The 25,801-nt window shown below is 37.9% G+C and overlaps 2 protein-coding genes across 6 annotated transcripts in view; both read right to left on the minus strand.

Moving 5' to 3' along the window:
• Positions 1 to 304: 304 nt before the first annotated feature.
• Positions 305 to 13,221, minus strand: FMR1NB (FMR1 neighbor; the record flags this gene model as incomplete). The annotated part of the gene is made up of 6 exons (XM_088173485.1): positions 305 to 3,049; positions 5,400 to 5,496; positions 8,090 to 8,224; positions 9,785 to 9,898; positions 11,866 to 11,937; positions 12,972 to 13,221. Coding segments are annotated over 6 exons (786 nt in total), but the record flags the coding sequence as incomplete, so codon positions are not given.
• Positions 13,222 to 17,438: 4,217 nt separating this feature from the next.
• FMR1 (fragile X messenger ribonucleoprotein 1) overlaps positions 17,439 to 25,801 on the minus strand; it is a 30,631-nt gene continuing 22,268 nt past the window's right edge. For 2 of the 5 annotated variants that reach the window (XM_014881544.2, XM_088173296.1), the window contains 4 exons: positions 23,579 to 23,774; positions 22,075 to 22,254; positions 21,104 to 21,186; positions 17,439 to 19,341 (listed from right to left, as the gene is read on the minus strand). In XM_014881544.2, coding sequence (XP_014737030.1) covers positions 19,231 to 19,341; positions 21,104 to 21,186; positions 22,075 to 22,254; positions 23,579 to 23,774 — 570 coding nt within the window. In that variant the 3' untranslated portion in view covers positions 17,439 to 19,230. Of the gene's footprint in view, positions 19,393 to 21,103; positions 21,187 to 22,074; positions 22,255 to 23,578; positions 23,775 to 25,801 lie in introns of all 5 variants that reach the window. The other 3 variants (XM_014881542.2, XM_088173294.1, XM_088173295.1) reach the window with 2 other exon arrangements.

Here is a 25,801-nt window from a genome sequence, read left to right on the forward strand (position 1 = left end):
GAATTTGGCTCAGTAACACACAGCTTGATATACATGATAAAATCAGCAGCCTAGGCCCTGGGGAAAAGACATGTTTCAGTTAGATGTGAGGTAACCCCATGTTGAAATTGTTCTGTAATATGCTTAGGTCCAGGAGCACAAAAACAAGAAAACAAAATAAATTTATGCAAGTGATCTGAATATTCTGTGTAAGCAGGCAGCCAGTCAGCTGATCAAAGTATCCACCTTTTTGTGACATTGTCAATACAGTTTGTATCACACACAGGCCTGTGAATCTGTGCTTTGACCCTAAGGTGGCAATCTTGACCTTCAGTAGTAATGAAATAGCTATTATGACACCTAAGGCACAGAGAACACTTATTTAAGCAATACCCATGGGTTGAAAGCTATTAATTCAATGCATTGTCAAGCTAATAGAGAAATTAAAATGTAAAATCAGAATTCTTGTCTTCTCCAATTGAAAAGCAAAACTTCAATGTTTTTAGAATACCTTACAGCAAAGCTGCTGCATGGAAAAGGACAGGCCCCAACTTTGTGCATTGTGCTCTGGACTGCTGTCCCACTAAGGGGAACACAATTTGGCTGTGACTTTTCATCTCACCTCTTCCTCTAACAAAATATTTTGCTTAAGCTCCTCTTGTTCTGGTGCTGCCAGATTCAGTTACTGCAGATGCACTGATTGTTCACCCTTAAATACAGTTATTTTATCCGAGTGTGTCCCTTTGTCAGGATGCTATGTGACATTGAAACCAGTTGTGCCACCAATGACATGGAAATGGGAGGAATTTATTGCCCTTCAAATCAAAATCACAAAGCACCATATGAAAGCCTAACTTCCTCTGGAGCACAACTCAGCCACAAGGATAATCACCAGCCACGGGGATTTCTCTGGTTTGTCACTTGCACATTTCAGCTGTGACAGTTGAAATTAATGCAGCAGGGAACTCTTTTTTTCTTTGTCAAAATATCTACATACATACTTCAGCTTCCATAAAAATAATATCAAAAAAGAGCAAATACATATCAGATTTAGAAAGCAAACCGTGCCCTATTCAGTTTCCATTGTTATGTTGCTCCACATCAAAAATAGAGTAATACATTTGCTTGCAAAATTTCAACCGAATTATCTGTAACACAATGCTTCTGGCAATGGTTGCAATGTCAGGCATTAAAACTCCTGCATATAGTTACAAGTGATCATCACCAAGTACTCCAACAACTTCATGAGATCACCCACATGCATATTCCACCCACATTACACTTGGATTTTAAGTGATCTCTTTTTTCGGACTTAGGAAACTAAGAAAAATGTTTTAAATGGGGAATTCTGAAAGTACAGAGTTTCTAAGAATCACTCATAATATTTATACTCCAGCTTAGGACCAAAGCTCCATTTCTGCCAGTTGTTGCTTTTGGAAATTCTGCTACATGGACTTCACAGCCCCAAAGAAATATCACAAGTGATTATTGTGGGTGATACTGACTTCTACTGACATTCTTTTAGGTGCTCACTCTGCACTCAGCTGTTGAAAAGTGTTACACATTTGTTTCTTTTATTTTTGTTACACTGCAAAGAAATGGAAAGAAATTCCATTTTGGAATCACCTACTTTGGGAGACAGGTCATCCTAAGAACAAAAAAAGTTGTGTGGTGCAGCAATACCCAGCAGAGAGAACAACTCCAGAGACAACACTCTTGCTTTGTATTTTTGCCAAACAGATCTTCAAAGCAATTGCCCAACAACAGATTTCCCAAATCCTTTGTAGCCTGGTAAAGAATTAGCTGTTCTCAGCAAGAGCAGCACTACTGTGCTATGGGGCCATCCAATATGGAAGCAGAGCAAGCTTCCTCTCAATACCAATCTAATGAGTGACAACATTCCTTTAATTTTTTTCTAAGACTGATCCCTAAGGTGAAATGGACACTTAACTGCTATCTTTATATCCCTCCACAGGGATGCTACTGTATGAAAAGAACACCGATTTTACTATTCAGGGGTTGCACAAGCAGTTTGCCTTTCAGTGTTACCGTTTTTTTTTTGTACAGGAGGTATGGAATGAGTGCAAGAAACTACAATGAAAAAACTTTTACTGCAAAATCGATACTATAATCAAGGGTTAACAACTTTGTACTACTTCAATACTAAAATAATATGTGTCATTTTCTATGAGATAGTCAAATAATCCTGGTGTCTTCTGACTGATCTTCAGGATCAGGTGGATGTTCCTGTACGCCAAAGGGAGAAAAAAAAAAACCCAAAGATGAGTATAATTTGATTTAGGGACACCTTTACATTTCTGCCAAATCAATACTCTCCCTGAAATATTTCTTTCTTATCTAATGACCTTCCTGATACTTTTTTATTTCATTGTGACCTTTAGTAGGGTATAGCTTGGCATGGTCACATGAAGTAATAGCATTTCACTCTCAGATTACATTTATTTCAGCAGCAATTGCTCTTCAGCATTGAGGAAGAATGCTAAGAATGCCAAGTTGTGGAGCTATGGGAATACCTCAGCTACAAACCACCCCTATCCATACAGAAAGACAGGCTTTTCAGTGCCTGTAAATGGATCTGCCTCTCCTGAAAGCAGCAAACCCATTATGTTTTCACTTTCTCATGCTACAATTGGCACATGAGATAAGGAACACTGAAGTGGCAGGGGGCTTTAATCTCAGACTGTCCACAGCTCTGCTATCAGCTGGCAGCCCAGGACAGCAAATTCTTGCAAACTCATTACCTCTACCACAACAGAAACTGAAGGTGATCCTTTGGACAATGTCTACTGCACTGGCAGGCAGCAGGTATTTGGTAGTTGATATCTTTAGTATTCTACACAGACTCAATGGAACAACCCTAAACTTAGAACAAAAGAATACCCCAAAGTTAGTTTACCTTCCTTTTTTTCGTCCTTTTGGTTCTTTCTTAAGTCAGTCCAGTAAGTGGCGATGAATCTCTTCATCCTGAGTCTTTTCACCACGTGCTCTTTTTTCCTTTGCAATTTTCTGTACTTTTTTACTTATCTTTTGTAAAGGATTGATACATGGACTGCAACACATTAAAAACTGAAATTGGTTGACTTCCAAAGTAGGAATTTAGAGAAGGTCACCTAGACTTCAGCCATGTAATCCTAGCTCCAGTGAAAAATCTCGAAATGCTATAGTTGATTTCAGGGGCCACCATAAGATTCATCACCAGAACAAAGATTAAGGTGAGAAGAAGCATTTCAACGCTTTTCCCATTTCTTACATTTTCTTCGTGAATGTCACCTTTCGATTAATTCAGAATCACAGAATCACCTTTAAGATCATAAATCCAAACCATCAACCCAGCACCGCCCAGTCCACACAAGGCACACACAGGCCTGGGACACCCCTCAGTACTCTTCCTGAGAGAGGAACTCCTGCACAGGACTGCTTGTCTCATCCCCAGCAGGCAAGGATGAGGAGACAATGCAACCATGACCAGAAATTGCCCCAGTAACAAGTCAACAAAATTTTGTGGGCTTCTTACCACAGCTGTACTAGGATCTGTGCAGGAATGAAGACTTTTCTATTCTATTTTTTAAATCTACATAGTATTATTCAAAAGCAGTGCTACTTAAGTACACCTGCATTTGTCTAACCTTTAGTGCTTAACCTACCTGTCCTTGCATGTGATTCTTAAAGAAGACTAACAAAACTGAGAGGAGTAAGATAGGCTGACACAGTTATGGACATAGCAAAATCATCAGAGCACAGCTCTAGACAGGAGATACTGTGCTGATAGCACACAAGGGAAATTGTCAATTGGCAGGGAACAGATGTGTAGATTCTGCTTCCTGCATGAGAAACACGACTGGAACGAGGCAAACACAGTTTGTCTATGGGGATGTGGAAAGTAACAAAGCCTCACTGGCTTGGGAACTTAGATCAACTAGAATTGATCAAGTGTGGCAAAGAGAGGAGTACTCAGATCCTTCTATCAATTTTACAGGAATTTCATGGTCTTACATTTTCTTTGTCTGGCTGTGGTATAGAAACCTTGCAATTTGCTCTAGAAGAGGCACAGTGGAGTTGAACAATTATCCCAAATTTCATCAGCAGAAGTCCTCTTTTTTTTTTTTTTGGATAACTGTAGAGAACAATTTTTACTTTTGTGCACACCAGTTGCAGTACAGATTTGGCATTGTACATAGGACTCTCTCAACAATGACTGTGTGTGTAATGTTGAAAACATTTCTATCCAGAGAAGTTTTTGGCTTATTAAAGGAATGTTTCTCAAAGCTCTATCAACTGTCTCTAAAACTGGTAAAACTCAAAGTTAGAGTGGCAGATTGTGATAGGATTGCATCATTCCTCTAACTTAGATATATGATCCTGGAAATTTATACCATTTAACATCTGGTTAGTTACTGCATTAAAAAACAAAGCAAAAAACCAAGTCATAGCAGAAGAGCAAAATTCCTAGTTTCACTGGCTATGAAAAAACACAGAAATGATAATTTAAACATTAATGTGAATTCTCCCAAAACGAACACATATTAATTAATTTTCCAGAAAATTTATGATAATTTCATGTTGATTCTTTGCCTTCTGCTTCCAGTCAGTGATGACTCAGTACAGCTATCTGTATGCTGAGCATCAGCTGTTGAGCACAGTGTAAGATGTAATATGGAGATTTTCACAGCAGGTTTTGTCAAAATGTGGAACTCCACAGCAAACAGCCATCTGCCAAGCAGCCTCATTAGTGAAGTCTACGTGTGTGTGTATACATGCATGTATATAATCCCACACAGACTACTATATCTTAGAAGAACAAAAGTTTAACACTTGGAGGAAAAAATCTTCACTAAAAAGACAATTCTGTCATACTAACCAAGTTATAGCACCAGTCATTCAATATAAACTACTACCTATGCAGAATAAAGCATAGTATGTTAATTCCATCAGTTTAATGACCTTGATGTTGTGGAGTTTACATTTTCCCTGTATCCTGAGAACATACACACATGCTGAAATTCTTCACAGTATCAGACACTAAACTGCTTGCATAGAACTTGCAGGCTGTAAAGTGCCCTATACATTAAAAACCCCACGCTGCATGTTAGAAACGTTAGAGATAATTAATTCCCAACTCACAGCCCAGCTCTCTTACTCTGTTCACGCCTCATACTTTGTTCTTCCCTTCCTTATCTTACTGCGTAAGTCCAGGTCTGTCCTGGAGGGACTCTGCTTTCGTGTTTTACGTCCAACCTCCCAAACAAGAGAAGTAAGATTAAGTCCAAGTCTTTCATATGCAGGTCTTTAGAAAGAGTATTGGGGCAATAAATAACCTCTTTTCTCCCCTCACTAGTTAAAAGATGTCAATTCTCCATATTGTCACCATAAATTTGGTCTGGTCATGCTCTAACACTTACCTTCTCTGCAAAAAGGCACAGCAAAAGATTGGTAGAAATCCTAAAGTCAAAAATCCTCCTCCAGTAACCAAAATCACTCGAATGGCCAGCTGCACATCTGTAGAGCCAACAGAAATTTGCATTAGTTCTGAATAATTCTGATACAGACACTGAGGGTCAGGTGACAGAATCAGCCTCTAAGACAGACCTCTTTGCTGCCAGGAATTCACAGCCATGTTGCCACTTAGCTTAGACAGATGTTTTGTCATCAAAGTTCTGACAATACTTACACATTAAGACACACTCATGCCTAAAGATTTCAGTAAATGCCAAGGAAAACTGTCATCTCTCATATGAATTTAAAGTTGAACTCACTGATCACAAGGGTCTTTTCTAACCTAAATGATTCTATGATTCAGCCGCACAATGGCAAAAAAGTGTTAGAAATGAGCTCAGATGAGAAAGAATTGGTCTCAAATTTCACTTGAGTTCGAAAAGCACAAGTGTTTGTGTAGCTTGAGGCAACCAGGGTTTGAGTGAGCCCAGGGCATGGGGCACAGTTGTGTGTGGGAAAAAAATAATAGTTTAAAAAACCAACCAAAGTCCCTTAGAAGCTGCTTTAAGAATGAAGACAAAATCTTTCAAATAAATTCTATTTCTCTACTTCAGTTCATAACTTTTGTAGCACCTTCTTAAGGCCTCATTTTATTCCCAGTGAAATTCAAGACAAACCTCCCAAGGAGAAGAACCATTTAGTATGCACCTGTGACCAGCTGACAAACACAACTGCCATGAGTCTAATATCTGCTAAGTGCTTCTATTTTGTCAACAGATTGCTACAAGACAAACAGTAAGTGTTTGCATTTTCTCTGGACGTATGCTGTACATCCAGGAGTATTCAAGGAGCTCATAAATCTATGAACAAAAAATTTTGTAAATTAGTCAGCTCTTGATATTGATGTCCAAACAATAAAAGCCTAACTGGAATGAGGAATCAATCAGTCACAGCTGAATAAGCATATTTAATTTTAAAACTTGCTTCAGTATGTTTCTTAAAAATGAGCGGAAGAGCTCTAATTTTCACTGTACAGCTTTTCTTTTTGCTATAGTTAAGTGTCTTTTATACAAAATATAAAGGCCCAAGTGGGGACTGAATATTATTAAAACCTTTAATTTCTGTCATATACCCCTAACAAACAAACAAATACTGATGGCATGACACTGGATAAAACTTTCTTCAATCAAAAATTATCTAGCTTGTAGTAACTACAGCTACCCCAGCACTGGAATGTGGAGCTGCTCAAGCACAAGGAAAATTTCAAAGCCTTATTTTGACCTCAGCTTGCTCCTGAAGAAGCACAAACAAGAGAAAGTGAATTCATGTTAGCTGACAAGTAACCTTGGGGTTTCATATCTGTATTAAGTCAGCTCATCCTAAAAATCGGAATATCACCTCTGAAATCAATGGAGGTATACTGAATTATACCAGAAAGAACAAAATCATTAAGCTCTAGTTTATGGTTTCTTTCTACTAACTTAATATCAATATTTGGCAAGATTGCTTGTGTCTGAAAACTCTCTACATTGTTCGTTGCTTGTCCTTGGAGAAATTCAAAATTTGACTGGATACAGCCCCTGGGAAACCCACTGTAGCTATGCTGGCAGAACAGGGAGGATTAATTGTGAGAGGTCGTTTCACACCCAATAATTCTGTCTATAATAAAACACCTCTAAAGTATTTGCTTTTTTCAGTTTATTGAAGCAACCTCATCATGAAAAGCAACAACTGTTTATAGAAAGCTATGCAAACAGGAAAAAAATTATGATAAAAATTAGGATTTGATACAACCCTTTCAGTACAGCAACAACAACTCTGGATTTACAAGCAAAGATAGGATCTACAAAAAGTGTTTTTTGCATTCATATGAGAAAAAAAAATCATGCCCACCAAGCAGATGCTCAAAGGGAAAAAAGGAGGTAAAATGTAATGTTAATGCTGAAATTTGATAACACAGAACCACTGACGTTTTGGTTGTAAGAGACTTCTGCAGATCACATAGATGAATCTTCCTCTTGAAGCAAGGCTACTGCCAACATGAGATCACGTGAGTTGTGTCTTGTTATATCCAAGTCTTGAAAACCTCCAAAGCTGGGGACTCCATCCCCTTTCTGATGAACATTTCCCCCCCTAATATCTGAGCTAAATTTCTTAAGCATCAGTTAATGGCAATTTCCACTTGTTAAATCATCTGATTCTTCCAGGAAGAATTAGTGACTCTCATCTTAGTAACTTCCCTTCTAAACAGGCTTCAGTAGCTATTAAACAACCAATTAGCCTCCTCTTCACCATGTAAAATACATCGAGTTCTTTCACTTTTTCTTCACTGCACTTTCATGGACTCACTACTTTGGATTAACTCCCACTTTCAACAAAGCAAGCCTTTACTTCATTCTTTGTACTGACATATGTGACTATATTTATTTGCATGGCTCTTGTTCTTTGCCTGTGCTGGACTTGACAATATCCAGAAAATTTTCTAATAATTAATTGTTTCATTTATTAGTATAGACGAAAAAATAGGTGCAAGCTTTCAGTTACTTTCAGAGAGTGGCGTCCTGGAAAGCTAAAGGTACAAACAGCAACATGAACTGTATTGTGCAACCAGGAGCAGGGTTTGTTCTGAGGCAGGAGCCCAGAGCAGCACACTCACCGTCTCTCACTGGCATGTAGCACTGCTCTTCATGGCCAATTTTGAAAGGACAGCACTGAATTTTTGAGCATTCAGACATGTTCAGGCCTTCTACAGGACAAGGAGTTAAGAGTCGCTCATTACTGAGGCGGCAAGCTTTAAAAAGAAAAAAAAAAACCAACAAAAAGCCACTAGGTAAGATGCCTATCCTAGGAACAATGTGAAACAGAAGGAAGTCATCACTTTGGTGTTTCTAGCATGTTTTGATCAATTAAATCTGCCAGAAAACAATATCATTGACATTCATGTATGTTCTTTCCCAAAACCTAACCAACTTTTAAAACTGAAATTAGCAGAAAAGCTAAATCATGTAATAGAAAATCTTTTGTAATTTGCTTTGTTTCTGTAAGGATCTATTACAAAGCTGAATCTAAACACCATTGTGACACTTTTTTGTACTTAGGTTTGTAAAGTAAGGGAATAAGACAAACTAAATTTTCTGACTATTCTGTTTCTAATTAAAAACCAGCAGAAAGCTAAGGCTTCTTTTTTTGTTTGTTTGTTTGGGTTTTGTTTTTTTTATTCTGAAGGGCATATTGCAACTAACCATCTCTGGCACTTTTTTGTTTCTACAAGCAGCTGAAAATAAGCCGCTTGGAAAAACCTTTTATGACATCCAATACAGTTAATGAACAACATATTTAAGCAATTTTTGAGATTTCCTATTTAATAGCAGATTTATTGATAATCGTGAGATACTCTGTGGGAATGGCTTAAATATGTAAGAGAGTTATAAACAGTAGACATCTCTGTATATTTAATTTCTATAAAACATTGTATCTCATCCCTTATGTTACACAGCAGCTGGAAAGCATCATTTGGTTCCAACGACTCTCCCAGGACTTGCTGTATTGTCAGTCTCATATTTATTGGAGACATTACTGGTAGCCAAGTTCAGTTTATTAAAGGGGGGATCAGGATCTTTACCAGTCCTCTGTGTTTACTTAGGGCTACATGTGAGCAATAGTGGTGAAGGCATACTGATATTAATGCAGAAGCACACCAAGTGAAAAGTAGTATTTCTGCTTCTCCTTCCTATTGATCTATGGCTGGCACTTTCTATATGTAACAAATCTTTTTTGTACTCATATTATTTTGATTTCTGATATTAGCAAGTTAGCTTTGTGATTTCCATCTCAATAACTTTATGAAATAATGTAGTTCTTGTAATTTAACTTTAGCAGTCCAAAGATGAGTGGATCAGTCTAATCTAACAGGTCAGAAGCCTTCCTTAACCAGTAGAAGTGGGAGAGACACCAGTGTGGGACAAAATCCTTCTCTAATTTACACTGTGCCAAATTCTCTTTTCTCTCTAAGTGTATGTGGGAAGACTGGAAAACGAATTCAGATGAGATACAACAAAGCTAGGCATGGTGGATCCTATGCCAAATTTTCAACATAATTTCAGCATTTCCTGCACAGTCACATCACTAGTGATGGAGGGTTTTGCAGGAGGGTAGCAATGCAAACAAATCTGTGATAATCCCAAAGAGGCACTTAACAATCCTATTTTCAAGGCCTCTAGAGAATTTTACAGTATTAGACTGAGGGTTTTAAACACATGAAATGCTGACAGATAGCGGAAGGAGAGTGGACTGGAAGTGAGGCAGAAGTGGGAAAGCAAAAGAGAAACGATGCTGCAGTGGTGACACTTACTCATTGGTCTGAAGAAGCTCAAGAAAGATTCGAATACACCCTTCATTGTCATGTTAGGTTTGCTGGGTGCCTCTGCACTCTGTTCTGAACCAGGATGAATTGGTTCTGCAAGAACTGAAAGTTCATAATTATTAGCTCATTACAATCAAAACTATCCATAATTAATTAAAGCAATGACATTTTCCTACTGATTATCACTCATTAGGAAGGCATTTACAGTCATCAGGAACTGTGTCTACTGATGGCTAGCAAGGTTAAGCACAGATAGCTTTCTGTTGTATTCACTTACATTGCTTTAAATTGCTTCATGAACCACAATGAGTAAAGAACTAAAGCTGTAAAATTTAAATTAAAGAATCCATTCAGGTGGAAATTGTCAAGGATAAAAAGCCCTGCTGCTCACCTATGAGGTGCAGGTTACATGAAAACGTTTTGCTGCATCTATAATTACATTTCTCCTATGCACACAAGCAGAACTTTCAGCTTTTTAGATAAAGATCAGACCCCACTTAAAACACAGAAACATGGTGAAAGGCACCTTTATCAAACACAACCAAGTATGCATCTATTCCAGCTTCTTATTTCAGATAGGGACCTGCTGCAGTTGCATGGAAAAGAGCAAAACATCCCTAAATATAGAGGTACTGCATTGTTTACACAAAAGCAACTGATTTCTTACTCTGGGACTTCCCAATCACCTTTCATTTACACTATTCTAAAAAAATATGGCATCAGTAAACATCGCTGCCTCCTTACATCTGTTTTTCATTACATCAAAAGTGCAAATCACAGTACAACTCCACAGGCAATCAACCATGCCCCAGTGAGGGGGGAAAAAAAAGAGACTCAATATTCCCACCTGCTTGCCTTTTTTCCCTCCATGAGAGAAACTTACACCATAACTACTTTAATAGCTTTCAATGATGGAGTTTGCTGAAAACCATTTCATGGTGTTAGAGTCTTTGTGAACAGAAGTGAGATCACAACCTAATAAAAAATGAAGGCATTGAACAATCTTCAGTCTTTTGGACAATTCTTCAGCTAACAGCACTGGGAGCATAAATTAGGGAATTAGGAAATTACTTGTCCTTGGGCACAACTTGCCTCTTCTGTGCCATACAAAACTCCCTTGGGAAGAAAAAGAACAGAGTAGAAAGAACTGAAGGTACTGTCAAAACAGATAATCTGAAACTATTGTCTTAACAGAAATGTGACCACCAAAGTTCACACTGACAGTTTTGTCATGGGGTCCCTCTCCCTGCTAGTAAACAAGACACAACAGAAAATTTTAAAGACTTTGTAATGATTTAATGGGAAGTTCATGAGATGAGGTTTCCAACATTCAGTTTGGTAAGAATTATTTGAAAACCAGGGCTGCCCTACACATTACTCTCTCGTGAGGGTTTAAAGATACACAAGGCATTTACAAAGGTTTAATGGCCATTGCTGTACTTACAAACTCGTATCTATGTTAGAGCTCACATGCACTCTGGAAGCCTTTTACGACGCAACAACTGCCAGCCTTTCACCAAGAGTTGAAAAGGCTCTGGTTTCCCAATTCATTAAGGATCAAATGCAAACATGTTTGGATGGATCCTTTATACATGTCAGATGACCAAACTTAACTTGTGATAGTGCAAGTAATCAGACAAAAACCTTTCTAATTACTTTGAGTCATCTGCTGTAATAAGCAAATACATCAATTCCCAACTGACTGTAAGAATAACTTTACTAGGATGCTGAAAAAAAGTCGAAGTGGGGGAAAAAAATAGAAAAATCTATAATTGAGGGGGAAAAAAGAAAAAATCGATGATCAACTGTGAAATAAATGCAAGTTGCACTGACAGGGATGAAACAAGCAGCATGTATTTCTTGTACAGATGCACAGAGGGAAATGGGAACTGTAGTTGCAGGAAAAAAAAATTTGCTCTATTTAAATCTCAGAATGAATCAATTCAATCTGAAGTAATTGCTTGTAATATTTCTCAGTATTTTCCAACCATTTCCGAGACAAGAAAACCTGCTTGCTAGTAAAATACTTGCTGCTTCTTTGAGAATATTTTTGTCCTTGCAATACTCACGTGAATGGATGCTACAAAGCAGGAGCAGGATCATGAAGAACCACACTCGACAGGTGCTGAAGGGCAGCATTACTGCAATAAAACCAAGAGCAACAATAGGTATTGGGTCCTGCATAAAACAAATTATTGGTCTTAACTTCGTATTTGTGGATTAGAGCAAACCTGACAGTTGATTGCTGCACAGATCAGGAATACCTTTTCTGCATGAAAGAGGCCAAAAGCCATTGAAAATATATGTATATATATTGGCAACAAATGATTTTGAAAAATTACTCCTTTAAATGGAGTTTAAACGAAGGCATCTTGTTAACAGAGACTAGCCAAAAAATTATCTTTCTGCTAAGAGCTGTCCCAGAGCTGGACACCTGGCACTTAAAAAGATAATTTTCAGCTAAAAATTTTAATCCAATTTCAATGAACAGAATCAAGATTAAAGAATGAATAATTTTTGAAAGCTCAAAAATGGAAATCCAGTTTAGCTCATTGAATTCTTCACTCTTTTCACAATTGGAGCACATGAAGAGCTTTGGATAACGTTTTTAAAAGGTGGTTCAAAATGGTATTATGGACAAAAATACTTTTAGAAATCCCCATGTAATTCAGAGTAATTAACAGCAGGTTTAAATTGCGTTTTGTACCCCCAAGAAGCCCCTGATGACTGCTTTGCCAGATGTTTTATTTCACTTTGCCTGCCCTCCTGTTTTACACTAAAAAGGCCTTTTTTCAATTATTACCACTTAGTTATAAAGACAGCTTAAACCTAGAGACAATTTGCTAGTACTGGGAAGGGGAAACCCCATTTTCTGAAGTGCTGAAGACTGACTGCATTTCACATTGATATTGCCCTTTGAAGGGTCAGCTCTTTCTGCACACCTGCTCAGTGAGGAAAACTTCCCTGCCCTTGGAAGTGCCTCTGCTATAGAGGAATATAAAAACATGTTCTGTCCCATGAAGAAACTACTTTGGTAACGTGAGATTTCTTAAGAGGACAGGAATCATGTTTTCCAAGACACTTAAAACTTTAATATCATTCATGACAAATTGAGAAAACAAGGGAGAAGGAAAACAAGATAAAAGAGAAAATTCTTATTCTCACCATTACTTACTTATTTTGCTGTCTCCTCCAGCCCTGCTGAAGCAGGGCATGAGCAGCTCCCCAGGTTGCAGCAACTGCAGACTGGCCCCGACAACCGTGGAACCAAATGATGTCACAGTCACCACCCCCACCTCCCCCCCCAGTTCAGGTGCACAGAACAAGATGGAGCAACACAACAGAGGAGCCAGAAGAAGCTCAATATGTTTTGGGAGAATTTGGCTCCTGCGGAGACTGTTGGAAAACCTCCCAAGTCTTCTAATTCACCAAGTTAAAAACAAGTTCATACTTTTACCAGTCACACTCCAGCGTACAATACAGAAACATCACCTAATTGAGCGGACCAGGTAATAGGTAAGAGATCAAAATATACTCCTCTCAAATCAAAAAGTTCAGTCAGAATGCTTAAATTAGAGCTTCTCACTAATCCATGAAAGGTGAATTAATAAGGTACTGCTTCACCAAGTATTTGCACATTTGAAGCACACATCTGACATGCATCTTTCTTAGACCCAGAAAGCCAATCATATGCTGGGCTGCATCAAAGGAAACACAGCCAGCAGGTTAAGGGAGGTGATTCTGCCCCTCTACTCCACTCTCTTGAGACTCCACCTGGTGTACTACAACCAGCTCTGGAAATCTGGCCTGATTTCAGCTGGGATAGAGGTAAATTTTCTTCTCTGCAGCTGACACAGTGCTGTGCCTTGGATTTAGGATGAGAATAATGCTGATAACACACCGATATTTAGTTGTTGCTAAACAGCTCTTGCTCTCAATCAAGGAACGTTTGAGTTCCCCTGCTCTGGCAGGGAGCAGGTGCACCAAAACCAGAAGGAATCACGGACAGGACAACTGACCTGGACTGGCCAAAGGGATATTCCACACCATGGCACATCACACCCAGTATATAAACTGAGGAGCTAGCAGAGAGATGCCAAACACTGCCTAGGGATGTGCAGGGCATTGGTCAGTGTATTGAGCAATTGTATTGTGCAGCTCCTGTTCCTCTCTGATTTCATCTCTCTCGCTCCTTTTTGTTACAATTGTTTATTGTACTCTATTATCTTTCAATTATTAAACTATTCTTGTATCAACCCATCATTTTTGTTTCCCCTGATTCCCATCACCACTGGGATGGTGGAGGGGGAAGAGGGGACTGAGTGAATGAGCAGCTATCTGGTGTTCCTGCCTGGAGTTAAACCACAAGTTCCCGCCCTATGAAGGACAAGTTTGTTCAAGTTTGTTCAGAGGGTCATGAAGGTGACCAGAGGCCTGGAACAGCTCTGCTCTGAATACAAGCTGAGAGACTCGGGGGTGATTCAGCCTGGAGAAGGCTTTGGGCACACATTTGGGCCCCTCCCAGTACCTAAATGGGCTACATGGGAAAGATTTTTTTAGCAGAGCCTGTGCAACAGGAGAAATAGTAACAGTTTTAAACAAAAAGAGGTTCAAATTAGACTAGATATAAAGTTGAAGTTTTTAACAATGAGGGTGGTGAGGCCCTGGCACAGGTTGCCCAGAGAAGCTGAGGATGCCCTGTGCCTGGAGGCATTTGAGGCCAGGCTGGATGGAGTTCTGGGCAACTTAGGTCTCCTGGAAGGTGCTCCTGCTCAAGGCAGAGGTTGGAACTAGATAATCTTTAAGGTCCCTTCTGACCTAGACCTTTCTAGGATTCTGCCACTTCCATTCATTTTGTTAAGGAAAGGCTCTGACTAGACTGAGAGCAGTGCTTTCAAAGAATACAGAAGCCTAAAGTAAATGCAGATGCCATCAAATCAGCAGTTCCCCTAACAGATGAGCTGCCTAAAGCAGTTGCAGTTTGTTATCACTGCCATCTGAACTGATGAGCCTGAAAAATACATATATTTGCAGGGGTTTTTTTCCCCCTCATTTCAGCTAATGGCAAAATGAGTTTAAAGGGTGGATCTCTTTAACATCATTTGTATGCAGCACGAGCTTGCTAAAATAAGCAACAATACACAGTATCCTGTTTCATTATTTTACTCTTTACCCAGACTAGACTCAGCCACTCCCAGCAGTCCCAATAAGGAAATACTTGGAAATACCTAATCCCTAAGTCTTCCTTTCTTGAAGCATATGATTTGCATAAAAGTGAGACTTTCCAAGCTGATTTATCTCATGGAAACTCTCCAGACAGTGTGATGCATTTCTGACACGGGACTTTTCAGACTGTTAAGAATCACAGAAAATTGTCCGTCCCCCCCCCTTATAAATAGAACACTTAATTTTACTACATTTAGGAGTGTTGATTTCCCTTGCTGTACCTGTAGTCTACACCCGAGGCTCAGCCTATGTACCAGGCAAAAAATCACATCCAAATCCCTAACCATACCTAATGTACCATTTCTGCAACAGTCGAGTTCTTAGCATTTACAGAGTACATCCATGTGACCATTTTTTCCTTTAAATTAACTGTTTTTATTGAAAACTAGTTTCCTAAATTCAGTGCAAAACTGTAAGTAAACATATTCTCCTACTGAATTTTCAGTAGATACACAAAATTACCTCTTACTGTTGCTCCTTCCTATAATCCAATTCCATACAATATTCAAAGCACACAAAAATTACTGCTTTAAAGTCTATTGTAATTTTTAAACAATGTAAAAAAAAGGAATAATTATGGCAAACTGACTTATCCAGTTTTAAAAGCAATTATTTCTCTCTATCAAACTGAGATGAATGACCTTCGTAACTGTGAAAGCACAAGTGACAGATGTGCAACGCATTTAAAAAAATTCTTGTAGAAAACCAGATTCGTCTCGATGCAGGCAAAAGATTCACAGTCCTCTGTCAAAGACTCACACTGCCAAAGAGTAAAGAGCTGTTTCTGAAAACCACAGCATAAAAATATGATGTGAAACCCACACTGCACTTACGTCTAATGAACCTCTGCCAAAGAGAACCTTGTGATCGAAGTGGAATCTATTCAGAACACTAAGCTCAGGAGATCTACCTCACTTTCCTAACATGTATTAAGCTGCCTTAATACCTTAACAGTGCAAACATCCTAGTCACCCCAATTTTAAAGGGTGTGAATGTCTGGAAAAAACTCTTTGACTAACATCTTTTAGGATGAAAATCTGCTAAGTTTAAGTGAATGACAAGCTTAGTACACACTACTGTGGAAACAAGCTCAACCTTGTCACTTCTTAAAAAATTCTTTTAAGTAGCTACCAGAACCAGCAACACATCTCCTCCACCCCTTAACAGAGATACTCCACTGCAAGTCTTGCTGCTTCTAGAAACAGACAAAACCTTTAAAAATACACAGGATAAAAATATTTTACACCCATCTTCTCCTGCAGATTAGCAGAGAACTTATCAGAACTGTACAGCAGGACTCCTGAAATGACTGAGGAATGCTCACTGGAAGCTAAAGTTTCCCCTTTTAATATTCAGTACTGAAGGATTCTGCAGGGAAACATACCACAGTTCAGGAAAATAAGCTGTCTTTCACAGTTAGTGCTCATAAGAAGAAGCAGGGTCTACACTGAGTCTCATTCTCACAGTACTCAATGTCCTTCCTAGACACAGTACACAATATTTCATATTACAGACCAAGAAGGGCTGAAAAATCTCATCAGTAACTGATTCAAATAACTCTTTATTTATGAAACTAAACCTAGTATCCTCTTGAACTCATGAGTGCTCATAAAGGGATTTTTATCTGCTTAAAAAAAGCTGAATAAAGAGACTTTTTCCTTGACAAAGTTTTAATAACAACTCTGAAAATCTTAACTCCCCACCATCATTAACAAAATGCATTCAGTAAACAGAAACACAAACTTTCTATTTTTTAAGCATTTGTTAATTCATATACTTAGAGCTTAATCTTACTGAATTTAGACTTTGGCATGATTCAAAAATACCTCTCACTCTTTCAAAGAACTTTATTTTAAAAATAATTTTAATTCATTAGACGATACTTTATAATAGTTACCAACAGGACGGACCTGAACTCAAGCATCAGACATTTGTTGCACTTTCCAGTTTTGTAACATGACTTCAAAATAAAAGTGTACATTTAGATTCACAGGTTGATTTGTTGAAATCTAATAAACATTAAAAATCACTGGAATATGAACCAAAAGGGATATATGTTAAGTACACAAATACTGAAAAAGGTCATAACCCCAAAAGCACTTGGAAGTGGAATGCAGCCAATTCGATTGTGGTTTAGTAATTTCACATTTACCCGGGTTAGCACCTTAGTGAACTCAACCACTGTATGTGAGAAATGTGAGTGCATGAAGTGTGACCACTCAGCAGGTACCATTCCATGAGGAGACTGTGTCTTCTTGAGCATTTTATGCTGTATTTTTGGAATCTGGTAATATCAGAGACTTTTCTAAAATGTGTAAATAAACAACAGCTACAGTTAAAGTCTAAACAAAGAAATACTTTCTACCAGTTGAGATTTTTTTAAAGCAATCATTCATAAGGATTGCATCAACATCAGTTAGCAGAGGAAGATCAAACTTTATTGAAACTGCTTGCATACAAAATATATTGCACTATAACCAAACAAATGTCAACATAAAATCCAATCTGTTGTAGCTAATATGTACAGAGAATATTGCCCAAGAGCAGTTACATTACAAGGTCAGTCTACCTTGGTTAATTATCTACAGTATTTTAAACCAAACAGCTTACAGATGATGTGTGCAAGGTACCAATTTCTGTTTTCAAATACTATACATTCCCAAAATAAATAACTAGAAATCAACATTAATGTTTGGCAATACTTTTTAAGACATTTTTATATTTGTTAAATCATGTGCAGTTCGTTGCCAGTTTTAGTATGCTCACCTGTATGCAAGGAAAAAAAGAATGAAGAAAGCAAAGAAACAAAACTCACAAAATACATCAGAGGCAAGGTCAAGTTTGTACAATTCTGTACATAAACAGTGGCTCTCCTGGAGTAATCGGAACAAAAATAGACTAAAATTAAGGTCCTTATGCAGTTGTGTCCAGTAAGTTTAACACGTGATCAGAAATGAAAGAAAGCACAGCTCCTCTCACCACTTCCCACTCTTCCCTGGTGTACAGCTGTACTTTGGATCAAATTCTGTGACACCTTCATATTGGCTGGTAATTAGGACCTTGCAGCTCAAAATATGAAGAATTTTTGCTTTACCTTCAGTATTTTCAACTACTCTATCTGTACTTGCCAGGGCATGACATGTGGTGGCTTTCTTCCTACTTCTCCTGAAATAGTCTCCAAATTAAAATAAGCAATTCAAAAATTTTGGGAGGATGAAAACCAACAATACTTCAGGCTGGTCATCTAGCCAAACAGCAGGCACACATTACTAGCCTGTGAACATGTTACACTTGTTCCCTCAGTAACAATGAGTTTTTTAGTTTTCCACAACGGAAAGATTTTTTTTAGGTTTTTTTTTTTTAAAAAAAAAGCTTCTGTACTGCCTACAAAGAAAAAAATTACACCCCTTTTTCAATAACACTATTTGCCAAATCTTCAGTGCAAAATAAATTTCCTATTCTTACAACTGCCTAACTGAATGTTTATGTAGGGAAAAATTATGGAAAGCATGCACTTGTCTATAAAGTACTAACGTCTGACAAGGATTGCTACATATATTTTACATTTAGTGTTACCAACTCATCTTCCCTGATTTCTGCATCCAAATATAATATTCCTACCTGCCAAGATATAAAAAAGGCACAGATCATACAACTTTTTTGCTAATGAAAATGACAATTGTTACATCACACAGATTTCAGGGTCCACCAAAATATTGAAAAAGGTGGACCACAATGTGAACTGACACAGGACATAAAACGACATAGCATTTCATGAAGAATTTGTAAGTTAGATTGAAAACAGAAGCCAATTTGATTACTGCAAACACTATTTATTCTGAAAATTGAAATTGAGCAGTGAATTTGACCCGATGTGTTAAAATGGTACAACTGAACAGAAAGTTTACCAATGCACAGCTCAGTATTTTTAAAACAAACAAAAAAGAATCTTTCATCGTTTGAACTGCAATATGTACTTGGAAGCGATTTTCAGAAGTTCAGGTATTTTTATGCAAATATTTGAATAACTTCTTATTCTGAAAACAACTGCATACTGTTGATGTTAAAAAAGGCTAACAGAGAACATATGTTCATTTCATGCCCTGCGCCATCTTGCCTACTATTTGTCTTTGGCCTAACAAGTTTCTCTAACATGGAATAGGAATTACTGAAACAGTATAGGAAATATGACTTCAGAGTTATGCAGTTTAGGGGACTCCATTCACCAGCGGCTGTTGAGTGTCTGCGCTGTCTGTCTTCTCCTTCTTCGGGTTCCGCTCCTTCCCCGCCCGCAGCCGGCTGCCTTCGCTCGAGGTATTCTGTAATGTTTTAGTGTGGACACTCCTTTCATTATTGCAGTCAATTCTGATCTGGAACAATTCAGAGTTATATAAAGCATTCTCCTCCTTTCCTCCACCCCTGGGTGTTGTCTACCTTGGCTGTCTGGGAGGAGCAAATAGTGCCAGCCCCTCATGGCATTGTTAAATGCATCCAGCTGCAGGGGAGGGCGTAAATTCTTTTCTGTTCAAAAATACCTGTGACCCAAAAAATCCTCTCCCATCTACCTACCCTTGGAAGTAAAGAGAAAAATTTCCAATTTGCTGATGCACAAAGAGTTGAATTAATATCACATGGATCTCTGAAACATTAGTTCAACATCTAATAATTTGAATTCCTACTCTTTGTATGCAAAAAGCCCCCCAAAGACATAGCATCATTTAATGGCAGCTTTTCTGAATCTCAAAAAAAAAAAAAAAAATCTACTCAGACCTTTTTAGAAACTGAAAAAATAATCCATTTAATACATCCAAAAAACTTCTGCAGCCTTTTTAAGAGGTCATAAAAAATTTCAAGAGAGCATGTGGAAAGCAAATTTTTATGCTTGTAAAGGGTGGCAAACACTTATTCCTTGATATGTAACAAGAGTTTTACAACTTTATCAGGCAGATTTGAACATGCAAGTACTTGTTTTCTTGTAACATGTCACTGCATCCAAATCTCCCATGATTTAAGTGTCTTACCGTTATTTTTCCAGCACCACATTTCCTCACTGCCTACCTTTGCAAGGTAATTACTAATTAATTACAAAACTCACATGGCCATTATTTACTTTTTGTTTTGCCAAGTTAATTATTTGCATTTCAGATGCATATTCAGTTACTACACCTGTAAGTTCAGCACTCCCCTGTCAAAAACTAAGCATCTGATCACTTGTTCCATTTTGTCATTTTCTTAACCAGGCTTTCTAAAAACCAAGCCAAGAATCGTCTCTATTTCCCACTGGAAACATGACTCCTGGTAAAACCATGCAAAGGCAGCAGCTTGCAGCTGCACTTTGTTTCTTCCTTCCAACTTAACTCATCCTATGAGGTAAGAGATGGTAGAAGGTTTGCAAGCCACCATTTGAAGCAAGAACAGTTTCCATGTGGGGAAACTTAACATATATACATAAGGTATCAGCTTGAAAACTGTAAAACACAACATTTGAAAAAAATGCAGAAATATCTTTATAAAATGCTTTAAATTATTTAAGGTTACAAGATATTTAAAATCTGTTACTTGAAAAGTTTCTTGACATGCATTTTTAGCTTACTTTCTAGACTGAATAGCCTTCAATTGCAAATGTTTCATTTAATAGTGAAGATAGTTTCTGAAGTTTAATCTTTCTTACTCTGAGGATTCTGGCTACAACACACTCTCTATATAGTGTTAAGGATTTTATTCCCTCGTGTACATAGAACTTAGACAACAATACACAACAAAGCAAGAAATAAAAGCTAAAACCAAAGCACTAGTAAGAACAGAGACTGAAATCAAACTGCTTAGTAAATCCTTAGGACTTGTCATCAGTATTTCAACAGACAGGCATTACAAAATTGCATCTTTACAGGGCTTGATATATTTAGAGTCCTGAGCATCTGTGCCATTTTGTAACACAACTTTCATAGATGTGATTAGGGAGACAAAATATGGACTCACAGGGCTACTGTGTCACTCACAACCTTGAAGACTCTACCACTATATGACACACTGCAATTTTAATTTTTTAATTTTTTAGACTTCCTATATGAGAAGAGTTACCTCAAGAGACCCGTCTGCTGTCCTCCCTTTTGCCTCTCTTGAGTTACGCTGACGGTTATCTGTTCGCGACTGTTCATCATTGCCTGGAAGAAGAATTACCAACTAAGTTGTTCAACAAAGACATGATGTTCTGCCACTTCAATTTTACACAAGCACAGTAGGGAATTCAGAATTTTCTGTTTCATGAACAAATATTATTAATAACATAAAACAACATGATTACTGACTGAAAAAAACCCCACTTCTCAAAATAATTAACTACAGAAGTACAATCAGTAGTGTTTAATATCTTCACATTTTTCAATGGCTTATATGCTTCCTAAATTATACATTACTTTCTTACAGAAAAGTCTTATTAAGCAGCACTCATACTTTGAAAAAAATTTCAAGAAATAAGCAGAGCTGCAGAAGAAAGTATTTTAACAAATAAATGCAATGAAACATCATATGTAAACAAATAAATATAATGAAATATCATATGTTCAGGTATATACATTTAACTTTCTGAAGTTTTCACACCTTACTTTTGCCTGGTCCTTTCCACTGAACACATAAATTACAATATTATCCTGTTCCATGAAAATCAAATACAAGAGGATGTGAATATGTACAGCTGAATGAGTAACACAGATATTAAAACATTTTTCTGTATCTACTGACAAACTAGAAATTTATTTCTTGACATCTACGTGTGATAGCACAGGACACAAACTTGAGCCAAGATGCATTTTAGGAAAACAAATATAGAGAAAACTCCCCAAAAATAAAGCAAGTGAAAAAAAAAAATATTCTCCTCTGCTCAATGTTCAACACATCTGAAACAAAATACTCCATTTAAAAGACCGACAAAGAGAAGTCAGGAGAGGCCACGTGGGGAGTCAGAACAGATGAGAAAAGGAGCAGCTAGCAGAAGTGAGTTTGCTTTAGAATCCCCACACTGACATCTGTTTCCAAAAGGAGTCTCCATTTACCTTTGAATCCTCCGCGCCCCCTCCCGCCTTGGCCTCTGGCGCCGCCACCACGCCTCCGCCCGTCCCCCCTGCGCAGGTAATTGTCCCGCTCCTCCTCTGCCGGGGCCGCCGACCAATCACTCAGCTCATCTCTGTGATCAGACTCTGTTTCAGAAGCATTTGATGCTTCAGAATTAGTTCCTATCAAGAGGATGAAAAATTCAAACACGCCAGTGTAGCTTAGCATGAAATTACTATAGCAGAATGCAAGATGTATTTAAATTTTTTCTTCTTTTTTTGTTAATAGACAGTTTTGGGATGTTTTTGCCTCCCAAGCTCTATAACATACATAACATAGAAAGGCATATGTGCATAATATATATTACTTCCTCAAAATTCAAGACAGTAATAAAAGTTAGTTGTGTATTTAAGCCTAAATAATTCAGTGTGCCACATGCTTAAAATTGATGTTATATCAGCAGATTGCTGAACATACTATTACTGAATATACATATTACAAAATGTAATGTCTGGTAAAACGTAAGTGTAATAGACTAGAATCCTTCATATTTCTACAGCTGAAAGTTATGAACATAACCTGTCCTGTCTCCTCTCACCACTGCAACTCATCTAAGAAAAAAATTCCTTCATGAAACAGCCTGTAACAGACTACAAAAGCAGAGAACAAAGTCAAAATGCTAGAAATGTATCAAATCAAATAAATGGCCATTGCAATTTTTCTAATTAACAGATCACCTTTATTGACAAAAACTTTTTGAAAAAAAAATCCCCATTTTTACCCCCATAATTCATTATTAGCAAGGTGAGTTCACATCTCTTAAAAATAGTAAACATCACAAAAACATTAATTTTGTATTATACAGAATGTAAGCTAAGGTTTTTTTTTTTATAAAGCTCACACTACAGGCCTTTCAGTCAGGACAAACACCAGCTGACCTACGTTATGGATAGTGAAGTAATAGATTGCTCTGAAGAAGCACAATCTGGAAAACTATTCATTAATGAATTATCCAAGGTTTCGAAGAGTAAAACACTATTTTGGTGACTATGATCTTCTAGTAAAACTATAAAAGTTCAATCTAATATGAAGAAAATAACTTTTCTGTAAATTGAGCTACACAATATTTTCACCTATAAACATTTATATTAGGATAGACTCACAAGTTTAAATGAAAACAGACTTCAGGAATTGTCAGGAATTGTTTAAAATATAAATTAATAAAATTCCTCACTCTAAGGATTTATGGAGTAATTAGATATTCTCCATAATGCGAAAGACAGAAGTATACTGTAAGAAGCAGGAACTGCATGGAAAGCAGTGTAGATTACAGGAAAACACTACACTTCCAAGTATTTTCTTACAGCATAAAGCTCTGTATGATCTTCAAATATTAATACTCAATATTAACTGCATTTTTAATAGCTCTCTGTCCAGTATTTTTCAAAAAAATCACAAGACCAGTAGGTCACGGTGGAAAGTGCAAGTGTCCCTGTAGGTACCTACCTGAAGCATAGCCTGGCCCACGCCGGCTGTGCCCGCGGTTTCGATAGGGGCGGCTGCCGCGGCCAAGGCCCGGCCCATCGTCAGCCATGTACCCTTTGTCCTTATCTGTACGGTTTGGGGGTGGCCTGGAAGTAGCTCCGATCTGTCGCAGTTGCTCATCAATTTGCAATCTTTCCAAACGCAGCTGATCCACTTCCTGTGCAAACACAAGCCCAGCAAGTCATGTGCAACCACTATTTAACCATCTGCATGTGCATACATGCAGGCCTCAGAAAAAAAACCCTGGAATATTACAACTGATCATCTATTTAATACTCAAACAGCAACTCAGCTTTGAGAATAACTTGTTTAACAGAAAGACTTTCAACTGTTCAAATCCATGTGCTACCAACACAATTCTTCCTGTGGCACAATTGACAAGGTTTGTTTAAAACACGTATCAAGAAAAAGCACTCAGATCAGAACACAACCTCTTTACGCTGCTGCACATAACAAATACCAAAGTTATTAAACAATTCTGATGTAACAGTATTGTTTCATAAAAAGGCACTCTGCTGCTAAGCCTACATAATGATAATGAACAGTATGAGGAATTAGAGGAAGCATAAAAGCATAGAGAGAAAAGTGCTGTAACTCAGGCATAGAGGCACCAGCACACAGCACCCTTACCATACAAAATTAGGTAAAAGAGATACAGCAATGCATATTCAAGGAAACTTTGCCAGTTTCAGATGTTATCTAGCTCACAGAGTGGCAAACCCCTTTCCTTTTTCTTTAATTAGGGAGAAATCTATTGATAGAAGTTTCAGTCTGACATTGCATCCTCTGCAGGTCACCTAGTCCAGCCAGGACTTTGCTAAGATACTTTGGTACTCAGGAATGCACCCCACCAGTGATTTGGTGTGAATCTCTTTCCCCTTAAGATGTTCCCTAACTCAATCTTCTTTTAGGAAGACTAAGACTTCTTGCTCCACACTCTCCCATTGGTATCAGGGGGCTGGTGTTCCTTAGGACAAAACTTATAAATAAAAAACCAAAACTGAGGATGACATTCAGAACCTCATCCTTCCTGTTTGTGCGCAAGTTCCCTCCTCCATCCAGCAGCAGGCATGTATTTTCTTTGGCATTCCTTTTGCTGCAGAACCCCTTCCCATTTCCATTACATCCCTTGCCATATTCAACTCCTGATGGACTTCAGCTTTCCCAAACTCATCCCTGCCCACTCAAACTGTGATTTTATACTTCATTTGAGTCACCTGTCTTTACTCCTTGTATCCTCACTTTTTCTATGTTAATTTAGACACAGGTTCCTTGTTGATCCCTGCAGGCCTACTGTTTCTTTTGTGTGAACACATGCATATCAATATCAAGATGGAGTATTCTTCAACTTAGAGAATCTGATGCTTTAAGAGGCAGGTCTTCCAAACCTGTCTTCCTTCCAGGAAAGTATCCTATGAGATTCTTCCAAGCAGATCCCTGAAAAGGCCAAAGTCTACCTTCATGCAGTCTGAGGCTGTGAATCCTCGTATTAGTCTGTCTTTCTCTTTCCTCCCAAGATCCTGAGAATTCACTACAATCATTCCAGCCAAGTCTGCTTTCTTCTTATTACGAAGAAATTCATGACTTTGAGCTGATACAGTACATTTGATGTTGAGGCACTAGTATGTATCTTTTACAAAATGTTTACTTAATAATCTTTGCCTGGAGGCATAAAAATGTGAAAATCTGAGGATCAAGTTTGTCCCCTACTTCTTGTTAGGGAACTGGAGGACATTATTCTGAATTATTACGGCAAAAGGCCACTAAGATAACAACATTTTGTCCGTTTATGTTTAATGGGATGAAAAGGCCAAGATAAAACCTCCGAGATAAGAATCTATCCAGTAGTTATCACATAGACTGATGAACACTTATTTGTAACCTTCTGTTCAGGAAGGCTGGAGAGCACTAAGACAAAGTGACCACAGCTGGCGATGAACTGAACAATCTAAAATAAAACTGCTGGGCTATTAAACACTTTCCACAGCCATGTCAGTACCCTTTTTAGGCAGCGAAAAAAGTTTAAACCAGAAATATCTTTTCAAACCACAGTGAGCATGCAAGAAATGAACTTGATTTTTAGTATTAGTTTTAATCTGGTCCTTCTCTGCCTCTACCTTGTGACAGCTGCAGAGCTGCTGTACCTCTGCTCCAGAATACTGACAAAAGCAGGAGGTAAAGCGA

The sequence above is a fragment of the Sturnus vulgaris genome, chromosome 14, assembly GCF_052056855.1.
Source record: "Sturnus vulgaris isolate bStuVul1 chromosome 14, bStuVul1.hap1, whole genome shotgun sequence".
Lineage (NCBI taxonomy): Eukaryota > Metazoa > Chordata > Aves > Passeriformes > Sturnidae > Sturnus > Sturnus vulgaris.